General features: G+C 36.7%; 1 protein-coding gene across 2 annotated transcripts in view; it reads left to right on the top strand.

Annotated features, from left to right (window-relative positions):
* Positions 1-3639: 3639 nt before the first annotated feature.
* LOC136027618 (esterase FE4-like) overlaps positions 3640-26342 on the top strand; it is a 191316-nt gene continuing 168613 nt past the window's right edge. For both annotated transcript variants that reach the window (XM_065705036.1, XM_065705035.1), the window contains exon 1: positions 3640-3860. In XM_065705036.1, the coding sequence (XP_065561108.1) occupies positions 3672-3860 (189 nt within the window). In that variant the 5' untranslated portion in view covers positions 3640-3671. The remainder of the gene's footprint in view (positions 3861-26342) is intronic.

The following is a 26342-nucleotide window of genomic DNA, read 5'->3' as shown; positions in this document are numbered from 1 at the left end:
TTAGCTGCTTCGTCGATAACGTTTGCGCTGACTTGGATTTCCTCTATTTACCCCTTCAGACGATTTATGTCATCAGCATATGCAAATAGTTCACAAAGATATCCTCCCAAGACTATTCCCGTGTTATCAGGGACAAGTGCAAGCACAGGGTTAAGGAGTAGGCAAAAAAGAGTGAGTGATCAGAAAAGAGCGGGTGATCAGAAAAAAAGTGGAACAACATAAGACAATGAAAATACTTCGTCAATTAATACCATTGTTAATAAAACCATGATTACCGCTGAAAAAAAAATATTTGATCATTTTTAAGAACTGACTGATTACTAGATATGTCACCTTGTGGTGCAACAAACTCAACTTCAAGGAGAAGCAATGTGACATAAAATACCTTTCGTGCAATGAGAAACTTTTCATGTGTGTCTCTAGATTATTCAGCAACTTTTAACCGACGATTATTTTATATTTTGGGGTTTTGTGAAATATCTAATGCATTCAGTCAATCAGTCAGTTACTAACTTGACGAAATTCAATGTACCTACTTTTATATTTTACCTGATATAGATATTGATATATCCTGATTATACTACAGACCTACTTCACCTTGTGGTCGGATAACGCAACTTTGAATAGAAAGCATACGGGAAGATAATTCCCTCCGTTAGACGTAAAATGATTCACGTAGAGCTCTAGATTGGTCGAAAAATTTGGAGTCGTTAGCTAGCACCCTATGGACAATTGGCGTTAGCGATTTTGTTGTGATACTGAAGATAGTGAATAATAATGGAAGAATCTAGAACTCAATAGAACGAATTTTTACAATTGATTCAATTAATGTAGTTATTAATTAAGACTGAATTAATGCAGCTTGTAACAAAAAATATTCAACCACTTTTAAGGCCCAAACGACTAAGTGATTATTGGCTATTTTCCTTTGTGTTTCTTGACAGCAAAATGTTGCAAGCGCGGCTGCTTCAGGAACATATTAAATAAAAAAAAACAAGTTTTTTTTTTTACTGAAAGTAAGGAGCGGCATTAAAACTTAAAACGAACAGAAATTACTTCGTATATGAAAGGGGCTGTTCTCTCCTCAAGACCCGCTCTTTACGCTAAAGTTTGACTCTTTATCTCAATTTTTCTTTTTAAAACCGTAAAAAACTTTAGCATAAAGAGCTAAAATAATATAATAAATAAATATAATAAATAATAAAAATAATAAAATAATAAAGAGCGTTGATGAGGAAGCAGCCCCTTTCATATACGAAGTAATTTCTGTTCGTTTTAAATTTTTATGTCGCTCCTTACTTTCAGTTAAAAAAAAAAACTTGTTTTTTTTTATTTAATTTCTGAACCAACCTGATGTTCACCACCACATTACTCGGATACGAGGTAATACTGAGGTTCCTCGATTAGTTTCAAGTAGGTTTTTTTTTCACTTATTTACAGAGCTTCAAAACTTTGGAATAAACTGAGTTTAGATATCAAGGAAATAGGTAGCCTTGACCAGTTTAAGTCTGATTTACGTGTGGAGTTGCTCGGTAGGTATGCTTTTGAAACAGATTAGCTAAAATAAATTTTACATAGCTTATTCATTTGTAATATTTATGTTTTTTTTTTTTTTTTTTCTTGGGGTCACGCGAGGGAGTGTATTGTTTATTTTGTTTTTTTTTGTTTTTTTTTTGTTGATTTCGGTATATGGTCTCATTCTCCATATTTTCTTATTCTCCATATTGACTCTTTATTTTCTTTGAATTTAGCACAGCCTCGCAAGCTTCGCTTATGTTGTGCTATTGATTAAGAAATGTTTATTCCTAATAAAATTGTTCTACTACTACTACTACTACTACTACTACTACTACTACTACTACAGGAACGTTTTTGAATCAATGCATGTTTTGATTTTGGCTCTCCATAGAGGAATAATTAAAATGAAATTTGCATATCTTTTTTTTGGCTAAATGGCTTTCTCATAATTTTGATCGAATGATTTTGAGAAAAAACAGAGCAAGGGAGGAAGCCTATTTACCCTCCTATTTTTTGTTTAATTAAAAACGCAACTAGAACTTTTAATTTTTTACGAACCTTTTTATTAGTAAAAGATTTACGTAACTTATAAATTAGCTTACGTAAAGAACTTTTGTATTCTCATGTTATTTTTACATATATGAGGGGGTTCGCCCCCTCGTCAGTACCTCGCTCTTTACACTAAAGCTTAAATTTTGTCCCAATTCATTAAGAATGACCCCTGAATCCCAAAATCCCCAGAATAAATAGTTGAAATTACTAAAAATACTTTAGCGTAAAGAGCGAGGGATTAGGAGGGAGTGAGCTCCTCATATGCGTAATAATTTTTGTTCGTTTTAAGTTTTAATGCTGCTCCTTACTTCCAGTTGAAAAAACTTTTCGTATTTATTTTTTCAGTTTTTTTTTAATAATGCTAGAAAATCCAGCGCTCCCTTCATGGAAATTTTTTTCCCCCATGACAAATTCCTCGATGGAAATTTCTCCCAACATATCCCCCTCTTTTCAACCCCTCCCCCAACCAAAAATCCCCCTGAAAACGCCTGTACACTTCCCAATAAGCATTACTATATGTAAGCACTGGTCAAAGTTTGTAACTTGTAGCCCCTCCCACGGGGACTGTGGGGGAGTAAGTCGTCCTCAAAGACATAGTTATAAGGTGTTTTTACTACGCTGAATAAAATGGCTATCTCAGAATTTTGATCCGTTGACTTTGGGAAAATAATTAGCGTGGGAGGGGGCCTAGGTGCTCTCCAATTTTTTGTTCACTTAAAAAGGGCACTAGAACTTTTCATTTCCGTTAGAATGAGCCCTCTCACAACATTCTGGGACAACTGGGTCAATACGATCACCCCTGGGAAAAAAAACAACAAATAAACAAACAAATAAACGCGCATCCGTGATCTGCCTTCTGGCAAAAAATATAAAATTCCACATTTTTGTAGATAGGAGCTTGAAACATCGTTCTCTGATACGCTGAATCTCGTTAAGATTTTATGACTTTTAGGGGGTGTTTCCCCCTATTTTCTAAAATAGCGCAAATTTTTTCAGGCTCGTAACTTTTGATGGGTAAGACTAAACTTGATGAAGCTTATATATTTAAAATCATCATTAAAATTCGATTCTTTTGATATATCTTTTAGGATCAAAATTCGGTTTTTTAGAGTTTTGGTTACTATTTGAGCCGGGTCTCTCCTTGCTACAGTTCGTTACCACCAACTGTTTGATTTCACCACTGTCATCAATGTGGCTTCCAATATTCTAATATTGGTTTGCAGACTTATCTTCCTATTCTTCCAAACTTTTTCCAACTGTGAAAAAAACATCATGGGCTGTGAAAAAAAAAACTGTAGAAAAACACCCTGAGCCCTGGCTATTATGGCTATTCTTCGCTATTCCAACAAACATTGACGAATTTAGAGCTGTCACCATGTTCTATTTATGAGTGTTTTACCTGTTTGCACAGTTGAGATAATTCTTCTCTTATTTTATCTATGTCACCTGTTCACTTTTCATTTACTAAGGAATTATAAATTGTACAATGTAAACAATAATATTTGCAATATCTATATTTTTCTTACGGTGTATCCCACTGATAAGAATTAAAATAATTTTCTTGCTTTAGCTTTTTCCTCCAGTCGCAAACGGAAAAAGCTATGATGATAAATTGTTTTGGTTTCCTTTTCTTAATTTTCCTCCCATGGTCAAATTCTGTGATACTAGATGTTCCTGGCTATGCCACAATCAAAGGCGGCATGATGGAGAGCTTCCTGGAAGATAAGCCGATTTATTCATTTTTTGGTTTGAGGTATGCACAGGAGCCAACAATAGAAACCAGATTCAAGGTAACATCGAATTCTGGACCACGAATTACCTCGATTGAAAATATTCGCGTTAAAAACTTTTTGAGTCATTTTTTTTTTTACAAGTAAAGTCACTGTTTTTTTTATAATTAACCTTTTAGTACGAATATTTGGAAGATTTTTCAAACCCTAAAGTAGCACAAAATAATCTTATATGCCCAAAACCCGATAAGCGCAATAGAAACATATTTCATGGCACTCGCATAAAAAGGGATGGAAGTCAAGCAAATGTGAGTGGGAGAGTGTTGCCAGGAAAGATTAAAAAACGGAAACTTCTTGGGAGGATGAAAAGTAGAAGACTTGAAATATATTGTGATGGAGAAGGAGCGTGCGTAGCTATGTTAGCATCACGTGGCTTGGTGCTGCAGTGAGGTGTTGTTAGGAGTAGTAGTAGTAGTAGTCGTAGCATTAAAGATTCAACCACTCAACACGAACAGTTTTAAAAAGTAATTTGTTGAACTTTAATTTGTTTTTTCAAGTTGTTCACCAATCTGTTTTATATATAGGCCCACGGCCGTATCCAGGATATTTGTTTGGCGGTTTTTTGTTTGGAAGTTTTTTTCGGGGGAGTTTTGCAAAAATAAATAGAAACGCAAAAAAAAAATTGTATGCAAATTTGTTATGTTTTTAAGAGTAGAACAATTATTTTTTTTTGGGGGGGGGGCTTTTCACCCTCCTACCCTCTTGGATACGGCCTTGTGTAGGTCACCAACTTAATATCGAAAGTCATGATATCAACATACCATTAGCTTACCTTCTAATAGTTCAACCACCAAAAATCATAATCTACATCATAATCTAATCAGAATTTTTCCTCTGGCGTCCTGTGTAAAATGTTTGATTTGGCCTTTAACTTATTTTCTATTGAAAAATGCATTAATTTTGTTTCCTCTTTAAAATAATACTAATAATTTATTTGTTACCCGCTTGTTTTGACAAATTAAGCGGAGTAAAAACATTAAGGAAAGAAAAACAAAATAACACAAACAATACAATTAATACAGTCTAATCAAAGGTTGGTAAGGGCCCAAGCGTTGACAGGCCTCAGCACCTAATCTAGCATAGAGTTTTTTTATAAGCAAAAATAATATCAATGGCACAAAATTTCTGATAATCTTCTGATTTCTATAAGAACGCGGAAGATACAATAAATATTTACAATGACGAAAATACAGAACTCTTATACCCTGCAAATCTTGATTATTAAACAACGGGCGCAAACCGGAAAAAAACAATATAGAATGATCGCCATATGTAGAATAAAGTCTGGATAAAGCCTTTCGTGAAAATCTGCCTCGGTTCGGGACAATTTTCGCGTACCCTTTTTTAAGTTTACTTTTAATATCATTTAGTCCACAAGATCGAAAAGCCGATAAAGATGAACAAATACTAATACCAAGGCACCGAATCAAAGAAACGAGCTTAACTGAAAATTAACCATAATCAAGATCACTACTTTGATGCTTAGCATTAAAAACTAAATATTCACATTTTTCAGTATTAAGTTTGAGGCCGATTTCCTCAAAAGACTTAGAAACAAGCTGGGTCGACTTAATTAGGCTAGATTTAGTGCGGCTGATCATCAAAAGTAAAGCATCTGCATATGCAGTTTACGAAAGATTAGTTAGGCCTAAAAAACAAGATGGATTAATACGTGGCAAAACAGAATAAAGACTAGCATTAAAAAGATAAGGGGATAAAACTCCTCCTTGCCTAAGACCAGAACGGATGGGGATATTACCAACGTAGGTGTCACCTGACTTGAGTCGAACATATGAATTAGCATACCAAAAACGAAGAGTTGATATAATAGACACATTTGCACCAAGTTGGATTAAAGAATACCAAAGTTGGCTATGGCAAATTGAATCAAAAGGTTTTGAAACATCGAGTGCACAAAAATGAACCTCAAAACCATTTTTATGCGCTTCAAGTAATCGCGAAACTATAGCACGATGAGCATGTTGGCATCCTATATACGGCTTGAAGCCAAACTGATTAGACATATAATCTACATTAGACAGGAGATCAGGGAGCAAAACATATTCAAATACTTTACTTAAAGTACAAGCAACCCTAATAGATCTATACGAAGCGCAACTAGTTGGGTCCTTACCACGTTTCAAAATTGATGTAATGTTACCAACTAAAAAAGAATCAGGGACTAAAGAAGAACATAAACACATCTGAAAAAGTATCTGCAAGTGATAAACTAATTCCTCCGAATCGGTGTTGAGGTGAAAAGCACTGATGCACTAAGTCTCTCTACACTTCTTTTGACACGGTCAACACTAACAGGAGGTACATGACCTTGAATGATTTTTTTAGGCAACAGATTAGAACAGAGCTTGGCAAAACGAAAATGAGCCGCATATATCACTGTATCGAAAATGTTACTATAATGATTGATCCATGATACATTAGGGATTCGGTCGGCTGTAGGCGATCTATCAAACTTCGCGACATTAATCCCTTTTTTCCACTGGCTAGGAGACTTAGGAAATTCGGTACCATTGTACCTAATTTTTCGAAGATAGCGTTTAAATCAAGCTTTGTTCTTTGTTTAATATCGAAAACATTACCCCTTAAAGGGCGGCCGCAAGCTATACAAATTTTTAGCCACAATTTAGCCCTATTTTTTATTGTTTTGAGCTCTGGGTCATTCTTCCAAATTGAACTTCTTGTTTTTGCTCCAAAGCGACATAGGGGAACAGCTACCTCTTCAGACCTCTTTAAGCACGACACAATGTGGCTATAATAAATATTAAGCTGAATTCTGGCTTGTGGGGACCCAACGCTTGTACACAACAACTTAAAAGGGACTTTAATCGTTGATAGAAGGCTAACAAGCGTAGAAAAATAAAGAGGCCAGTCAGCTTTGTTCCATTCTCTTTTAGAAATCCATTTTCTAGAATTGGGACGAAGGTTTTTCTCCGCAGTAGCATTAAGGGTAACAGTGAGGGATAGGGGGAGATGGTCGTAATCACGCTCATCCTGATCAACATGGACTTCACCACAGATGAGACCAGAAGAAACGATACAATGGTCAATGTCTGAAAGTGAGCCACTACTATAAAGTGTTAAAGCTTCATAGTAAGAGGCAACACTCATTTGACAAAAAGCCAGATGCCTTCAATGCATTATTTTTAACAAGAACACTTTGTTTGGAGGGTTGTCATAAAACAGTTTTGGGAAAATACAAACTAAATTGGAAATTGGGACTTCTTGTGCCTTTTAAAGGATTCAAAGTAATTTGAGGACTAACAGGCCCCCTCGTGTCTCCGTTTTCGCTAGTTGCCCCCTTGTAACCCCATTGTATTATTAGATCAAAATTTTAAGATAACTATCTGGTTCAGAACAGTCAAACGATCCAATAATTTTGCATCCTGGGGTGTAATAATTGCCATTTCACAAGGACTATAAATCATGCAACTTACCAGTTGATTGTGCACATATTTTACAGCAAAATGGGGATAGGTTTAATCTTTGATCTCGGATTGGCTCAGCACTTTCAGGAACCAGTCACCAGAACAACAAGATCACATATTTCTTAAAAGGAGCAGGTGGGTATCACAGTGTCTTGAAATAAACCATTAAACTATTTGTCCCTTAACAGTTTGAGACTTGCAGCCGTAATTCCTTGGGTCAAGAAAAAATCAATGTATAAACCAAAACAAAATTTTTGGGCACGAACCCTCGCACTAAAGATGGGCCCAAAGACTTCTCCCCAGTCGGCTTGAAATTTAGATCCTTAATTATTTAAGTTGAGAGGATCCCATTATGTAGCTAAACATATGAAGACGATGATTCCCCCGAAAACAAAACCCAAGAAAGACCCGGCAAGACCCGAGTTTCTGGACGGCATGTCCCTGGGCCAAAGAATCTTAATGTTTGATAACAGTTTTATTTCAGGAAAACACACCCCCGGGATGGAGTCTCATAAGGGGTTAGCTTTTCTGATCGGCTTAAAACTTATATCCTCGATTCCCTGAATCATGGGGACCCAATTCACGACAGTGAAATAAAGAAAAAAAAATTTTTTACAAAAATAAGCCAGTAAAAGGACCTGAAATCCGTTTTCAGACATTACCTCTTAGAAAACAATAAAACGGGCTCAGTTGTTTTTTATTGGGGGAGGGGAGTTCCTTGGATGTGTAATTTTTGGTTTTACTTTAGTGGTAGCATGTTCACAAGTTCTTAGAATTTTACTGCTAGAATTTTAACCACATCCAGGCCAAAAATATTATATTTGCTTATTAAATGGCCGCAAATGGTACTTCACTGCAGCACCCTCTTTTATGTTCTTTAAAACCAGACTATGATTCTGGTTATGAACGACTTTATTAAGTAAATTTGTGCAGCTCGCGGACACGTCTACCAATTTCCATCGTCCTTGCACGTCCAAAAGCACCAAACGCACCAAAACACTGAACCCCACCCCCTAACTCCTCAAGAAAGTAGATCCAGTACGGTTACGTCAATCACGTATCCACGACATATGCTTATTCTACCCACCAAGTTGCATCTCGATTTCTCTACTCTAATCGTTTTCCAAGATTTCCAGTTTTCCCCTCCAACTCCCCCCAATGTCAACAGATCTATATATATATATATATATATATATATATATATATATATATATATATATATATATATATATATATATATATATATATATATATATATATATATATATATATATATATATATATATATATATATATATATATTTATTTATTTATTTATTTGAAAACCCGTCAATCATACGAAATGAAAAAGACGGAGCACGAACACATAAATATAAGAAAATATATAGGAACATATCAGAAGAGACATAACTAGAAAGAGACTCAACTAATAAAAGGGCAAACAAAATAGCACTAAAATGAATAAAACGAAAACAGATCTATTGTAAAAGGAGATTATACCAATCGTGATCTACTATTTTAATATTGTGTCTTTTGATTACATTTTCAACTGCAACATGAGGGTCGGTTATGTGATACTTTTTAATGAGGATTGAGTTTCTGTACCAGGGAGGAAAACGAAGGAGGTATTTAACAAAACAGAAGAAAAGCGCACGGATTTTAGACAATTCAGCCTTCGAGAATAGTTTTCAAAATGGTGCCAGGTACAGAATATGAGGTAAAACAGTAGCGTTATCTAGGCTGGCAAGGAGGGGGCGGCTAAAACGGAATTTAGCAGAGACTATGGAAGCATACGAGCCGGAGATTCGTCGATTGAGGTGTTTGATCAGTAGAAGACGTGTATGCCTTAGAGACGAGCCAATAGGGACTCCGAGGTAATTTATGTGGTCAGTAGTATTCACGAGATTTTCACCAAAAGGCAGTGAAGGCACGTGTGGTGTTTTTTGCCAATTGAAGAGAACTATCTCGGTTTTCTCAGTGTTAAAACTGAGGCCAATTTTTAGGTATTCGGTTTTAAGCGTTTCAAAAATGTGAGAAGCTTTTTGTAATGTTCTACTCAAGTTCAAGACGTCGTCGGTGTAGCATACTAAGGAGGTGTCTATAGAGGAAAAAATGCATGAGGTTGGGCATTTATCTTGTGCTTGAAGAACATAATTATTGAACAAATGAGGGGAGGAGACGGCTCCCTGGCGGGCACCCTTCAAAACGGGGATTAATTTTTCATGAGGCCGGGGAGGCAAATTTTTGTGTGGAGGAAGCTTTAGGCGAATGGACAGCCTCGAGTGCATATCACGTAGGGATCGAACTATGCAGGGATTCAGACCTCGTTGTGAAGCTTTTAATAACATTGCAGCGTGCATGAGTGAATCGAATGCACGGCTGATGTCATGACTAGCTAAGCCTATGCTCTCTCCAGAAAAATCCGCATCGAGTAGCACACTCACTACAGCCGTCAAGGCATCGGCACAACCAGTGCGGCGCTTAAATCCGAATTGACGTGGCGGGGTGTAGCATTTAGTTTCCAGTTCATTAATGAATAGAAGCTCGAATAGTTTACATAAAGATGTGGCGACTGTAACGGGGCGGAAAGACGAGCATTTGATTTCATTTTTCCCTTTCTTCGGAATGGGGGTTAGATCCCCTACGCAGAAAGATGAGGGAACAACACCTTGCGTGAAGATCATCTGCATAAGAAGCGAAAGATGCATAGCGAGAACCGAACCACCATGTTTAATATGGATAGCGCTAACACGGTCAATTCCGCAAGAAGACTTATTTTTCAACCGACGAATTGCTTGAATAACGGACTCCAAACTGACAACAAAATCACCGTGCGGAAGCTTATCAAGGAACTCATCCAATTCTCTCTCGTACATGTCTTCAAGCTGGGGGTTAGGAGCAGCAAATTCACTCGCATAATAAGAATACCAATCCTCGACGGGGATTTCAGACGGCGACAACAGAGGGGTAGGCTTTGCCAAAGATACAGACTTGAAAAGAAAATTTCGATCCTTTTTTGCACGGGCGGAATAGCTATCAACGAGAGATTTGCGGTGGAGGGAGAGCGCCTTCGAGAATCTACGCTTCGTAGTCAGTCTGATGCTATTAATGGTACCAGATCTTGGGTGCCCACAATCTTACCATACTGAAAACCAGAATTTTGTTCGATGACAAGCTATATATATATATATATATATATATATATATATATATATATATATATATATATATATATATATATATATATATATATATATATATATATATATATATATTGTGTTTATATATATATTTTTGTGTGTTTGTGTGTGTGTGTATTTGACTTGAAACTTGTATCTCAAGTTCTTTGAGCCAGGGGATTTAACTTTACCAAGGAGTCCCTTGACAACCTTAATTTTGAAGATAAAAGCCGCGCAAAAAGTAGTTTTCCTTTCTCAGTTTGAAACTTACAGCCAAGTGGGTCTGAAAAAAGGGTCAACAAATTTGTTTTCCTTACGTAGATTTTGAAAGCTACACATAGCTATTTTTCGATTGGTTTTAAATTTAGATTTTTGTATGACAAGAGAACTTTGGTAAAGAAAAATGATTTTAGAAAACAGTTCGTGATCGATTGATTGTTTCGATTGCGTTGATTCAAGAAATCCTGAGATTCACAACAAACGGTTTTGTCCGATCGACATAAGAAGAAATACAATAGCCTCCTCAAAAAACGAGGCCTGACGATGCGCAAATACACATTGGTGTTTCCTTATTGGCTTTACATTTCCATTTTTGTAGGGCAAGATAACCTTGATTTTCAACAATATTCTATTTTATAAGATTATGTGAGAAGAAAAACAAATGGGAGACGCAACACTATTTACTAAATCTTCTTGTATTTACACTTTCTTTTTGTCTTCTGCCATTTGTAACATGTTTTTCTGCTACATTTTGTATTTACTTCTACTACCACTAACAACTCATCCCAGCATCAAGTGGCCTGAGGCCATCACAGCTACGCATACGCCCCCTCCATCTAACACTAATCGAAACCTCCCTCTTTACACCCTGACAGAAAGCTCCCATTTCCTTCAAATATTTCCCTATGAAATTCTATCACCTAAAATGACCGGAGAAGTCCCATAATTGTGGAACAAACTAGATATCCTTGGAATCTTCAAAAACGGATCAAATTACAAATTTAGATCTAGAGACTGGGAGCAATAGAGGGCGCGATGTCTTTGACGGTTTTGACACGTCCGGAGTAGAAAACTACGTGAAAACATGCGGAGTTTACGCTATTCTACTCAAAAGAGACCCATCAGTTATTAACTGTTACAGCATGAGGATTTAACACAGCTAAATTTAAGTTACCGTTAAGTAGAGTTACCGACTGGACTTACTTTAATTCGTCATTACAGTGCTGCTGTACAGTGAAAACGTGCTGCTAAAGGAAATTCGACTTTACTTTAATTCGTCATTACAGTGCTGTTGTACATTGTACTCTCTCTTTTTGTTTTGCAACACATTTGCAAAGTTTTTTTTTTCTTTCACTAATATCAAATATTTTCCGAAATATAACTGCTCGTAATACAATTAAAGAAAGGGGCTGTAAAGACATGTTTGTAATATTGTCTGCAGCTGGTACAGCAGTTAATCCCTACTTAACACATGACTTGTAAGTAAATTGTTTTTAATTCTGTTAATATTGTTCATGTTGTATATGATTACACTATTGTTAAGTACTCTGTTGTACCTCTTAAAATTTAACGTGCATCGGTAGTACAACTGTAAACGAAGAAGTAAAAATACTTCACGTACTCAGAAGGTTCGCCTTATTAAAAAAGCTTCACTCCAATTTATTCTTCACAATCAATGTTTTGGAATGATTCCTTCCCTGTCAAATCAAGTTAAAGATATTGCTATTGCAAATGGTTCTTATCATTCCTCGACATGCAAGGTGATAGAATTTCATCATAAACCATGAGAAGTTACCTAAGTTAACCCTTTTTAGTAAAGTAAACCCTTTTTAGTTACCTAAAGTTAAAAGTTATTCCTTAGTTTAACATAGCTAATATGGTATTCAGCCCTGGAAAACTGTCGCTTAGTACAGTTATTTGTTTTTCCTTTGTTGTAGAGCAGAAATTAACATGAGTAGTGTTGATAACCCCCCTACCTTCTCAAAACCAGAACATAATTTGCACTTTACTGAAAAAAAAGACCGTGTATTGTAATTTTAATTGACGTATTTGTAAGCAGATTGAAGATATTAATTTACCAAAAATTTTAAATCAGCGGGATGTGAAACTGGCCCTTCGTAGTAATTTGAATTACAATGATAGTCCTTCTAAATATTCCTTGAAAGCTTCACTATAATACCCTTAGATTGCGCAGGAAAAATAGTTGTAGCAGCATTAGTAGCAGTATGAGCATAGTAATTTTGGTTTTGTCAACATTCCCTTCGACACACACTGAAAGTTTCAGCTTAATTCCACCAACCGTTCCTCAAGCATTTCTGATGTGTCCGCTTGACGACCTGTGTGAGCATGATGTGTTTCGAATTAGCTCCACACAGTTCAATGCATTCCAATTTTTTCTCCATACAACTCTTAATTTTAATAGCAGTAGTAGTAGTAGCTGTGGAAATAATTGTAGTAGCGTAAGTTTTAGTGGCAGTAGTAGTAACAGAAGTAGTAATAATAGTAACTGCAGTAGTAGAATGAGTAGAAGCAGTAGTATTAATATGCAAATATTTTATTTTGGTTAGTTCAATCTCAAAAATATGATGTTCACAAATCATGAATATGATTTCTGAAAAAGGGGAAGTACCAAACGATTTTAGAAAAACCTGAATGAAACCACTGTATCAGAAAGATGGTGAGAGTGAGCGTTGTAAATATTGAGCCATTAGTCTGAACTCTGTGGGTAGCAAATTAGTTTGTAATATTATACTTCTTAGACTAAGAGATGCTGTTGAGAAAGTTCTAAGTGAAGAACAGTGCGGGTTTAGAAAAGGTACAGGATATGTACAGGAAATTTTCACTCTCAGGTTAATAATTGAGAAGTGCCTTAGTTGTCAAACACCTTTGGTCCTCAGTTTTATAGATTACGAGCAAGCTTTCGAATCTGTTGATAGAACAGCTTTACGAAAGGTCTTACCCTTTTATGGTATACCAAACAAATACATTAAAGTGTTTGGTGCTACGTACAAGAATGACACTGCTGTGTTTAAGGTAGGAAATAAGGTTAGCAGTTGGCTTTGTATTAAACCAGGAGTATAGCAGGGTTGTGTTCTGTTTCTCTTTATATGGTTCATTTTGATGAACTTCGTCTTAAGGAGCACAGGAAGGGCGATGGGAGACCACAAAATCAACTGGGGAGGAAAAACTCACCTGAACTTAGATTATACTGATGGTTTAACCATCCTAGATGAAAGCGTGACCAAAATGAATGAACTTTTAGAGAATTGCGAGTTTAGGGTGTTAGAATAGGTTTGAAAATCAATGTTAAGAAGACTAAGTCACTAAGGCTAGGAATAAGTGGAGAGAAAAAAAGTGACGTTGGGTAACAAAGAGATTGATCGGGTGGGCAGATTCATTCACCTTGGTTGTGTTATTAGTAAAGACGGTGGGAGCAGTGAAGATGATAAAAGCAGATTAGGTGTTTTTCAAAATTAAAAAAAAGTTTTAAGAATAAGAAGATAAATCTGCAAACCAAGTTTAGAACATTGGATACTACAGTGATGACAGTAGTCAAATATGGCTCTGAAGCGTGGGTGCTCCTAAAAGTGGATGAAGATTTACTAAATTTTTCCCAGAGAAATTGCTTGCGGATTGTTCTAGGTACCCGATTGACTGATTGTATTTTAAACAATAGGCTGTACGAAAAATGTGGTTTATTCTCGCTTTCTAGGGCTATAATGAAAGAAAAATTGAGATTCCTAGGACACGTTCTTCGGATGAAGAATACCTAATTGCCGAAAATTTTCCTTTTCGGCCAGCCGTCTAGGGTTAAAACAGAAAGCAGGTCGTCCTTGTCTGGGATGGAGGGATGTCATAAAGAAAAATTTAAAGGACAAGCGAGATTCCTGCGGGGGATGTAAAGAGGGAAGCTTTACTAGTAGTCCAACATCCGTAACAACAATTAGTTTCAATTTCACATATATAACCTTTCCTAAGATATTGCTGTTGCACCATTTTGACAACCTGCATATAGACAGCTGTGTTGCAACTGTGCGTAGCTGTGTTGGCCTTAGGCGGCTTGGTGCTGCGGCGAGTTGTTAGTAGTATTAATAGTTCAACATCTCTAACAACAAGTCTTGTTAGTTTCAATTTCACACACCTAACATTTCCTAAGATATTGCTGTTACACCCTTTAGCTGTTATGGTAGTCACAGTAATAGTATTGATATTACTAGTAATAGTATTGAATTAGGGTTGAACTACTAGCAGTAGTAGTATTAACATATTACCTTTTAGTCAGTATAACATCCCTCTATTCCAGTCCTGAAAGTTTATGTTTAATACAATTAGCCATTGCTATTACATTGCTTATGTGTCCTTTTTATAACCTGTATGTTGGTATGCTTCTTGAAATTTTCATCTCAATGCTCTTAGCCTTACGAGTATTGCAATAGAAGTAGTAATAGTAGTAGTAGTAAATGTAGCAGTAACAATAATATTAGGATTAGGGTGCACATATAGCCTTTTGGTGAGATGAATTTCCTCTTTGAAAATTCTCTGAAAGTTTCAACTTAATACCCAAATCAATTCTTGAGATGGGCTGTTTTGACAATTTGCAGGCACATAATGTCTTTTGATTTAATTCAAATTTCCCCTTAGTTTAGTAAATGGAATAGTCTGATAGTAGTAGCGGTGGTAGTTGTAGTAGTATTGGTAACAAATAAGTATTACCTTTTTGATCATATCCCTTATCATTTCCTGGATTTTTCAAATCAACGTACTCAGTTATTCCTGTTTTACACGCTTTTGGCGACCCTTATACACATAACGTATTTTGTTTAGTTCAACACTCCTCTCAGCATTCTCTGAAAGGCTCTAATTAATGCTCTTTGTCTTCTTAGAAAGTAAAGTTCAAACACGCATACCTTTCTCAGAAACATATAGTATGTGTTATCAATAGACGAATTGCTTAATTTACAGCCCTTGCTCCGAGGACTGTGGGGGGGGGGGGGGTGACATCCCAAAAGATCTAATTACCGGACCTTTCAACAAAGATGAACAAAATATCTCTCTTTAAATTTCGATCATATATGTTTTGGGGAATGTTAGTCTTGGGAGGGGGCTGATTGCGCCACGCTCATTTTTCTGATTTAAAGGCAGCACTAGAACTTCCGACTTCCAATCAAATGAGTTCCATCTGATTCAAAATTTATGCAACCACCCGTTCCATAAGAACCTCATGTGCCCTGGGGCATAACTTGCAACCCTTGCCCTAGGCTCTAAGGATTGTGTCCACCCTAAAGACATTATTATATATTTTTCGGACTAGTGGTACCAAAATGGCTATCTCATAATTTCAATTGAATGTGTTTTGGGAAAAGAGGATGTCAGAGAGGGGGATGGAGGGGAGGTAGATACTCTCCTTCATGTTTGATTTTTAAAAGGGAGCTAGTACTATACATTTCCAATCAAATGAGCCTGTTCTTAAGTTCAAATGATCACCCCTTCCATCAAAACCTTATATGCCCCTGGGGTATAACTTACAATCCTTACCCCCATATTCTGGGGATTCCGTCAACCCAACAGGCCTTTTTATACTACCTTTGGACTGTTTTTGAACAAATGACTATCTATAAATTTCTATTGGATGCATTTATAGAAAATATGACGTTGAGGTGGGGGTAGCTGCCCTCCAATCACTTTGACTCATAAAAAAGGACAATAGAGCATCTGCTTTCCAACCAAATGAGCCCCCTCTGGAGTTTCTACGACCATCCTTTCCGTAAAAACCTTATATGTCCTCAGATCATAACTTACAACCCTTTCGCTGAGGACTGCGGGGGAGGGTTGTCAACCTCAAAGTCATAATTTCCAGACCTTTCAACTATGCTGTACAAAATGGCTTTCTCAAAATTTTGATTGTATTCTTCTCAAAATTCCATTCTTGGAATTGATGGGCGTGGGTGGGACTTTCACCTTCCAATTAGTTTTGACTATCAAAATGGTCACAAACCCTTTCAATTTCCAATTGAATGAGCCTTTGTCGAACTTTCTGCGACGACAAATGGTCATTTAAAAATTTATGTTAGATACATTTCGGGAAAATACGAGGTGCAGGGGGGGGTATCCACCCTCCGAGCATTTTGAATCTTAAAAGGGGCACTAAAACTTCTTATTACCAGTCCGATGAGCCTCCTCTTAAGTTTATACGGCCACGTTTTCTATATGAAAGCCCATATACCCCTAGGGCATAGCTCATGAACCTTGATCTGAGGGCGCTGGGGGGGGTATCATCCTCAAAGACATAATTTCTTGACCTTTTAATTATGTTGAACAAAATGGCTGCCTCAAAATTCTGATTGAATATATTTGGGAACATGTTAGGTGTGGGATGGGGCTAGTTGCCCTTCAATTACTTTCAACTATTAAAAAGGGCACTAGCCCTTCCAGTTTCCAATCAAATATGTCCTTTTTGAAGTTTCTACGATGAATCCTTCGATACAAAGTGACCTGGTTTAAGGAGAAAAATAATAAATTATAGATTAATAAACTTAATAATTAATTTAACAAAAATTAAAAAAAATTGAATTTTTTACAAGAAAATTAAACAAGAATGGAATTAGTTAACAGGAAAAAACTCGCAAAAAACAAACCACATCTCAACTACTTAAGCAACACAATTAAGCTAAGCAATTAGGTTGAAAGTTGACAATATTTTCTCAACGCTTACGAAACCTATCCACAAGCTGGTTCATTTTTGAGGAAATATTGAAAACGCCATATCTACTCGAAAGTTACCGGTTACGAGTCCAGAATGGCAATTGCAGAAGATATTTGCAAAAACAGAAGAATAACTATCTAATTTTCTTTAACTCAGATATTGGGAAAAAAACTCTACAAAGGGACCAAGAAAAAGACATGCGGTGGAAAAAAGCGTTGTAAGTCTACCTAGGGTTACTTTGTGAAACTGGCCTTAAACTCGAGCAAGCAGCCAATACGATTTTCTAAGCTTTTCTTTCAACGCCGGGATGACAAGTGTTTTAGTATTTTTAACATTTGATCCAAATGGGAGACCTAAATAATCCCTAGAGAACGATGCAAAAATAGACTATAGGCCAACATTGATAGCAATGGAAAGTTGTTGAGACGAACCGTAAACGAGAAGCTCAGTTTTAGAGAAGGCGACTTGAATCCCAATATCATTAAGACCAGAGCAAACTGTGTGAACTGTATTTTGGAGAACCTGAAGACTATCTGATAATAGAAGGATATCGAAGCTAAAGAGTGTTGGGGAGAGGAAGTTTATTTTAAATTTGGGTTGAGTAGGGAGGACTTGAAGAATTTGTTGTTGCTGAGAGGAGATAGTTTAGATTTAGGTATCAGAAGTAAATATTTGGGAAAGTTTAGGCAGGAGGCAGGCCCCTATTTTTGCCCTATGTGTGGCAAGGGAATGAAAATTTAGTTCATTTTGTATCCGAGTGTGAAGAGCTGTCTGAGTTGCGGAAGGAATGTTTTGAACGAGTGTTGGGGAGTGAATGCTGGTTAAAGGAGCGAATGGCTGAGAGGAATGGATATGCTATTAAACAGTTGTGTAAGTTTCTTCGTTTAGGGATTAAGCATAGGGAATCATGTTTGAGGAGTTAGCTTGGTAAGAGTTTATCTACGGGTGTTTCTGAATTCCTAAAGTGTTTGAAAGTTTGTTTGCTTGTTTAAGTTATTTGCAAGTTTGTTTGCTTGTTTAAGTTGTTTGTAGTTAGGTGTTTGTTTAAAGTTGTATGTGTTTGCTATAGCCTGCAGGCTTTTTTGCAAATAAATCTTATCTTATCATATGCGTAGCAGAGGTGGCTGACGTCAATATGGGGCTCATTTACAAATGGAGGAATATTTTTAATAACAATTATGATGGCATTATTGAAAAGGTCTGAACTAAGCAAAGAGCCTTGTTTCACACCTTTCCGAACAGTGGTAGGTTTACTTAGCCGGCTATCTAGTCACAAGCGTATGGACGCATTATCATACCATCAAGGAGGCACACTCGTGCCTCTATAAAGAGGCGACACACGACAATGTTAAGCGATCTTCGGTTCCAGTGGTCGCAGACGGATGGGGAGGGATGCATTTCGTAGCCCGAAATTCACAAGTTAAGGCCCCCTAGGGCCCAGGACCGTATCCGCGAAATTTCAGCTTGATCCGATAACTCCTTCCCTGTTTTCCAGAAACCACGCATAGCCACTTAAAATTCATTTACTTTTTTTTTCTAGACGCCTACAGGTCACATCCGACATCGAATCTGGGTGTACGAAGACTCATTCGATGCGGAATTCTCCGAGTAAGTGCCCATGAAAGTTTCGTAGGAAAATCTTAACCCCCCGAAAGTTTCGACCCTCCAACCCCCTCCACCCCTTTTAACGTTGTCCGATCGGGCTGAAATTCACAAGTTAAGGTCCCCTACGGCCCAGGAGCTTATCCGCGAAATTTCAGCTTGATCCGATAACTCCTTCCCTGTTTTCCAGAAACCACCCATTAGCTATTTAAGGTGGATCTCCAAGGTTTGAAGCCAATGCTATTTTCCTATAGCAGTGAAATGCATATTAACAACAGACACGAGCAGATTCTTTGATGAAAAAATTACTGTGGCTTCATTGAAAGCTTTGACATGAATAGGCCGAACAAATTTGCATTTTTTTTCTTTAGAGCTTCATAAAAAATTAATTAGTGGGGACACCTCTAATTTTTAAAAGTAGCAATAAAATTACTTTTAGAAGACGTAGAGAATTGTAAAGTAGCCTCTCTATTTGCCACAAGATTTCAAAAATTTTGGCCGTGAATTTTTTTTTTTATTATCATCAGTTTCCTTTAAAATTTGCCATTTAAGATATTCTTCCTTTACTGTTTAAAAGGGTTGTACTAATCATATAGCCTTGATTTTTATGTCGTTTTGTAGATCTTATACCGACAAATAATCCCAAAGATTGTTAAGTTTGTAGTTATAAAAGATGATTTTTAGCAATAATTCTTAGTATTCAAGATTTCCTCCTTTCTCATTGGCTTAAGCACTCCTTGAGGGGTTTGCCAGAATATCATTAAGAATGTTGACATCTCCTTAGCATTAAGACCAGATTTAAAAGGAAGTTAAAAACATGTATAATTGGCAACAGCACCTTGAGGCAATATCATTTTAACACCATACGAATTGGAATTTGTTAGGTTACAAAGCAGATAACAATTTGGCTTTACAAGTAAAGAAACACCGATTGTAGGCCTATAAAATGTATGAACATTATTTTTAAAAAGAATATTATTCTTAAAAACACATCATTTTAAACATTGTTGGCCTTTAAAAGTAAAGAAACACCGATTGTAGACCTATAAAATGTATGAACATTATTTTAAAAAAGAACATTATTCTTAAAAACACATTATTTTAAACATTATTGCCTTTAAAAGTAAAGAAACACTGATTGTAGGCCTATAAAATGTATGAACATTATTTTTTAAAAGAACATTATTCTTAAAAACACATTATTTTAAACATTATTGGCCTTTAAAAGTAAAGAAACATCGATTGTATGCCTATAAAACGTATGAATATTATTTTTAAAAAGAACGTTATTCTTTAAAACACATTATTTTAGACATTATTGGCTCTTAAAAGTAAAGAAACGCCGATTGTAGGCCTATAAAATATACGAACATTATTTTTTTAAATCTCAAGTTATAGGATATTCGTCCATTTTAGTTCCACGGGATCTCATTTTATTCCTAATAGTGCCGTATCTTAGAATATTATGGTTTTTCCCCATCATCTCATATAGTTGATGGACTGATTACCCCGGTTTGGAACCGGGGTAATCATATACTTTGCTTTTACGGAGTAATGCATATACTTATTAAATTAATGTCATTTAAAGTGATATGGTCCTGAAGGTACATAATAAACATTAGGCACCCTTGCCCTGGGTCTTAAATACAGGTAAGGGAGGAAGGAAACCCCTTAGGGGTATTTAATAAATTTTTGAAACTACTTATATTTATATACTATTCATCAAAAACAAGAGCTAAGAGCTCATATGGCACTTGTGACAAGGTCAAGAAGAGCCAAGAGCTCATATGATATGAGCTCTAGTAAAATTCTAAGAATCAATAGATTGCTTTAAAAGGAAAATCAGAGGCTTAATGCTGGTCGGGATTTAAAATAAGAGCTTTGAGATACAAGGTACTTCTAAATATCAGAATTCATCAAGATCCGATCGCCCATTCGTAAGTTAAAAATACCTCAATTTTTCAAATTTTTCCTCTCCCTTCAGCCCTCCAGATGGTCGAATCGGGGAAAACAACTGTAACAAGTCAATTAGTGCAGCTCCCTGACATGCCTACCAATTTTTATCGTCCTAACACGTCCAGAAGCACTAAACTCACCAAAGCACTGAACCACACCACCTAACTCCCCCAAAGAAATCGGATCCAGTCCAGTTACGTCAATTACGTATCTACACCGTTTATAAGCGTTTTCCAAGATTTCCAGTTTCCCCCTCCAATTCCACCCCAATGTCAAAAGATCTGGTCGGGATTTGAAAGAAGAGCTCTGAGACCTGAGTTTCTTCTAATTATAAAATTTTATTAAGGTCTGGTCACCCATTCTTAAGTTAAAAACACCTCAATTTTCTAATTTTTCCAAATTAACAACTTCTAGCTCCCTCAAAGAGAACGGATCCGTACCAGTAATGCCGGTCCCCCCCCCCTAATGACACTGAATCTGGTAGGGATTAAAATGAGAGATCTGAGTTTCGAGGTCCTTCTAAATATGAAATTTCATAAAGGTACGATCACTCTTTCATAAGTTAAAATACCTAATTTTTTCTATTTTTTAGAATTAAGCCTCCCTCCCCAACTCCCCCAAAGAGAAGAGATCTGTTCCAGTTATGTCAATTCCGTTTCTAGGACTTGTACTTAGTTTTACACCAAGTTTCATCCCGACCCCTGTACTCTAAGCAGTTTCCAAGATTTTAGGTCCCCCCCCCCAACTTCCTCTTCACCGGATCCGGTCGGGATTTAAAATAAGAGCTCTGAGACGTGATATCCTTCCAAATATCAAATTTCTATAAGATCCAATCTCTCCTTCGTCACTTGAAAATACCTTATTTTTTTAATTTTTCAGAATTAACCATCCTCCTCCCAACTCCCCCGAAGAGAGCGGATCCGTTCCAGTTATGTCAATCTCATATCTAGGACTTATGATTATTTTTACCACCAGGTTTCATCCCGATCCCTCCACTCTTAAGCGTTTTCCATGATTTTAGGTTCCCCCTCCCATCTCTCCCCCAATGTCACCGGATCCGGTCGGAATTTAAAATAAGATCTATGAGACACGATATCCTTCCAAACATCAAATTTCATTGGGGTCTGATGACTCTTTCCTAAGTTAAAAATACCTCATTTTTCTATTTTTTCAGAATTAACCCCCCCCCCTCCAACTCCCCCAAAAAGAGCGGATCCGTTCTAGTTATGTCAATCGCGTATCTAGGGAACTTGTGCTTACTTTTCCCATCAGGTTTCATCCTGATCCCTCGACTCTAAGCGTTTTCCAAGATTTTAGGTTCCCCCCTCATTCCCCCAATGTCACCGGATCCAGTGGGATTTGAAATAAGATCTCTGAGACGCAACATTTTTCCAAATATCAAATTTCGTTAAGATCCGTCACCCGTTCGTAAGTTAAAAATATTTCATTTTTCTATAACAGAAATTTTTCTGAAATATTACCGGCCCCCGAAAAAATATTATTTTTCCGAATTAACCGCCCCCCACCCCTCCAGATGGTCAGATCGGGAAAATGACTATTTCCAACTTAATCTGGTCCGCTCCCTGATACGCCTGCCAAATTTAGCTGTCCTATCTTACCTGGAAGTGCCTAAAGTAGCAACTAAATCTCAACGTAATTAGAGTTTATTTATCAACATGGTTTGGACCTCGACAGAATGCTGAAATTTCTCAAATAGAATTTACTTACTAATATTTATATGCTATTCACCAACACTAATAGTTAACCTATAATAGTCTACTATTCAAACAAGCCTAATAGGTTAAGGTTAACAATACTGCTACTAATACATTATGACCCCTAACAATCTCTATACTATTCGCATGTCAATGCTCTTCACATGTCAATGGAAAATCCACTTTCAATATTCACTTTCAGTGTCGGGACCAAGTAATTTTCTCACATCCACTGTCTTCTGGCTCCAAGTCCCGTTTCATTCGCGATTTGCTGCAGCCCGGACTAAGGCAGGCTGTCTAAGTGGCATGTTCCTAATCAATCGCGAGTCTAATATCTCCAGAAGTAAACAATCGCTCCAAAACTCCTGAAGCTTTGGTATATAGACAAAAAATACTCTTTTGATCTCGTAATAGTTAAATTTTCCACATCATGCTCATGGTGATATACCACCAAGTGACATTCTTCTTGATGGTGATTTCTAGCTGGCCTTGAATTTGAGCATAGTATTTATGATTTTTCTTTAACTCCAATTTTGAATTGTGTGACCATAGGGAAAAGCTCTTTACCAATCCTTTTTGGGATGCCACTTCCCTTATGGTCATTCCTCTGGGAATATTATGGACAGTCTTCACTTCAACTGGTGTGCCGTTTCTAAGCGACCATCAAGAGAAGCTCCAAGAAACTGGATATTTGGATGAATGAGTAGTCCCATTTGATCTCCTTTTATTAATGATACTCCCTCTCTCTGCTCGTACGCCGTCAGTGCAATAGCCTCCAGTTGAATACCCCTAAGCATTGGAATAGATTTGAAATTAGAATTAATTCGGATATTCTTGACTATGGGTGCGGTTGGAGTATTTTTTTTTTGCGAGAAGCTATTCTATGAAAATAAGTGGCAGTAATCCTTTTGCTCCTCTCAAATATCCAGTTATCATTTTGCCCCTTTGTGTTTACGTAGATCTCCTGCAGTTTGGCTCCATCCAGATTCATATTTTTTGCAACGTAATCAGCCTTTGCGATTTCAAATCCTCTGGATTCATATCAGGCTTGTTGCAATTTGGTCCGTAATTTTTGATCGCCTTTAGGCAAACTCTGATTCTCTTTCTTTTTGGCCAGGATATCTCCCACCCATGGTTGCGTAATATATTTTCTGATTTGTTTTTGTCCGTTTCCGAAGATTAGAAGTTTTCACCGTGTATTTCTTTAGTATTTTTGCCAGGACTGTAGCCAAATGTTTTTTTTCATGTAGAAGATTGCCATTTCGGGCCAAGGAGTAGGATAGGCTTGCTCCACTTATCCTAGCATGGTATGACCAACGTTTCGAGCGGCTTATTTGTTTTCGCCGACGAATTTCACTGCAACAGACATATAATTTTCGGCAAGATTGGTCGTTGCATCGTTTCTTAATAAGTCTGCTTTTGACAAATATTTTCCACGCCAGCTTTTACATCCTCCAAAATAGTTTTCGGAAGGTTATTATAGCGGTTTCTCCACAGTTTCTAAGACCCCATTCTTTTTGGCACAGCCAGAATCACACTGTTTATGTTACCAAACACATGCTCGGGCCTCTTCGTAAGAGTTGTCTTAGATTTTCGGCAGACCCACCATCAGCCGAGTTCTTTTTTAATGCACCTCGTAGATTTTTGGTTAGCTTTAGAATTATGTCATTTGAAAGAAATTTGCTGTGCATCCCTTTTTTTGTCTTCACAACATTATGGAGGTATTTTGGTATAGTTCTTGGTCACGTGATTGGCACATTCTTCTTTTGGGATATATGATCCAAAGCTTTGCCAAAGTTCCCAGTTTAATCCAAAGTTTGCAAAACTGAGCAGGCTCTTGTTAGTCCGAGATTTCAAATTGAAAATTTGGAGAGAGAATTGGTCGAATAGAAAAAAAGCTTGATAATTATGATCAGGAGTCCATGCTTGATAGCCTTGTATTTCATGGGGTAAAGTAGTTACCAGGTGTAGACACCCATACGACAATATCAAACATTATAAATAGCAAAATGTCTGTGCTGGCCCTTTACTTATTCAGTTTATGTGAACAAGATGCGTGTTTATCTACAGGATACATATATTGCTAACAGTAATTGCAAAATCCGCAGATGATTTAATAGTTAAAAGCTCATATTACTCTCAAAAGATTAGAGATGTTTACAAGTTTAAGTTGCTGTGTGTGAATGTAAAGAAAAATTCTTACTGACATTCTGTAGAGTGGGTGATTCTGTTGATGTAAGTAGTAAAGTTCTATTAGGTGAAAAGCCTAATTACAAGTTAAATCACTGCGGTACCTCGGCTTCCATATTGATTCAAATCTATCGTGCAAGCATCATAGCGACATTATCTCCACCAAAGTTGCACGTGGAGTTGGCCTCCTCAAAAGATGAAGCATATTCTGCCGGAATGTACTCTTTGCACGATATATTTTGCTATAATCTACCCATATATCATACGGATGTTAGTTTGGAGAAGCAATTTTATGTTAATTACAAGCTAAATGGCTTTCTCATAGTTTTGATCGGACGATTTCGCTAAAAAAAAAAGGGGGTGGGAAAGGAGCCTAGTTACCTCCAAATGTTTGGTTACTTAAAAATAAAACTAGATTTTTTTTACAAACGTTTTTGTTAGTAATAAACATACGTACCTTACGAATTAGCTTATGTAACGAACTTATATGTGTGTGTATTTTTATTACGTATATGAGGGAGTTTGCCCCCTCGTCAATACCTCGTTCTTTACACTAAAGCTTGAATTTTGTCCAAAATCTTTCAGAATGACCCTTGAATCACAAAGGCCGTAGAATAACTAATTGAAGTTACTAAAAATACTTTAGCGTAAGAGCAAGGTATTGTGGAAGAGACAAACCCCCTTATTTAAGTAATATTTTATGCTCGTTTTTAAGTTTTAATGTTGATCATTACTTCCGGTTGAAAAAAAATATTTTCTCATTGTCTTTTTATAATGATGCTAGAAAAGCCTGCGACCCCCTACATGGAAATTCTCTTCCCTCATGAAAAATTCCTCCATGGAAAGATCCTCCCATGTAACCTGCCCCCCCCCCCCCCCGACCCACCCTAACCCCAACACAAAAAAGTCCTTTGAAAACGTCTGTACACTTCATAATTAACAACTACTATGTGTATACAATGGTCTAAGTTTATAAGTTGCCGCCCCTCCCCCGGAACTGAGGTGGATTTAGTCATCCCTAAAGACATATTTATTAGGTTTTTGACTGAGTTAAAACAGAATGGTTCTCTCAAAATTTTGATCCGGTGACCTTGGAAAAAAATGTGCGTTGGAGGGGGCCTCGGTGCCCTCTAGTTTTTCGGTCACTTAAAAAGGACACTAGTACTTTTAATTTACGTTAGAATTAACCTCTTGCGACATTCTAGGACAACTAGGTCGATACAATCACCCCTGAGGAAAAAAAAACAACATAGAAAAAACAAAAAATACGCACCTGTTATCTGTCTTCTGGCAAAAATACAAAATTCCACCTTTTTTATGATAGGGACCTTGAAACTTCTACAGTAGGGTTCTCGGATACGCTGACTCTGATGGTGTGATTTTGTTAAGATTATGTGACTTTTAGAGGGTATTTCCGCCTATTTTCTAAAATAAGGCACATTTTCTCAGGCTCGTAACTTTTGACCGGTATGACTAAACTTGATGAAACTTATATATTAAAATCAGCATTAAAATGCAATTCTTTTGATGTAACTATTTGTATCAAAAACTTCGTTTTTTAGAGTTTTGGTTACTATTGAGCCCCTTCGCTCCTTACTACAGTTCGTTACCACGAACTGTTTGAAAATGTAACTTGTACATGAATAAAAGTAATATAATCTACAATAACGTTGGAATAGAACTTACCAATG

The sequence above is a fragment of the Artemia franciscana genome, chromosome 5, assembly GCF_032884065.1.
Source record: "Artemia franciscana chromosome 5, ASM3288406v1, whole genome shotgun sequence".
Lineage (NCBI taxonomy): Eukaryota > Metazoa > Arthropoda > Branchiopoda > Anostraca > Artemiidae > Artemia > Artemia franciscana.
Note: the sequence above shows the minus strand (reverse complement) of the source record. Positions and strands in the feature narration are given on the sequence as shown.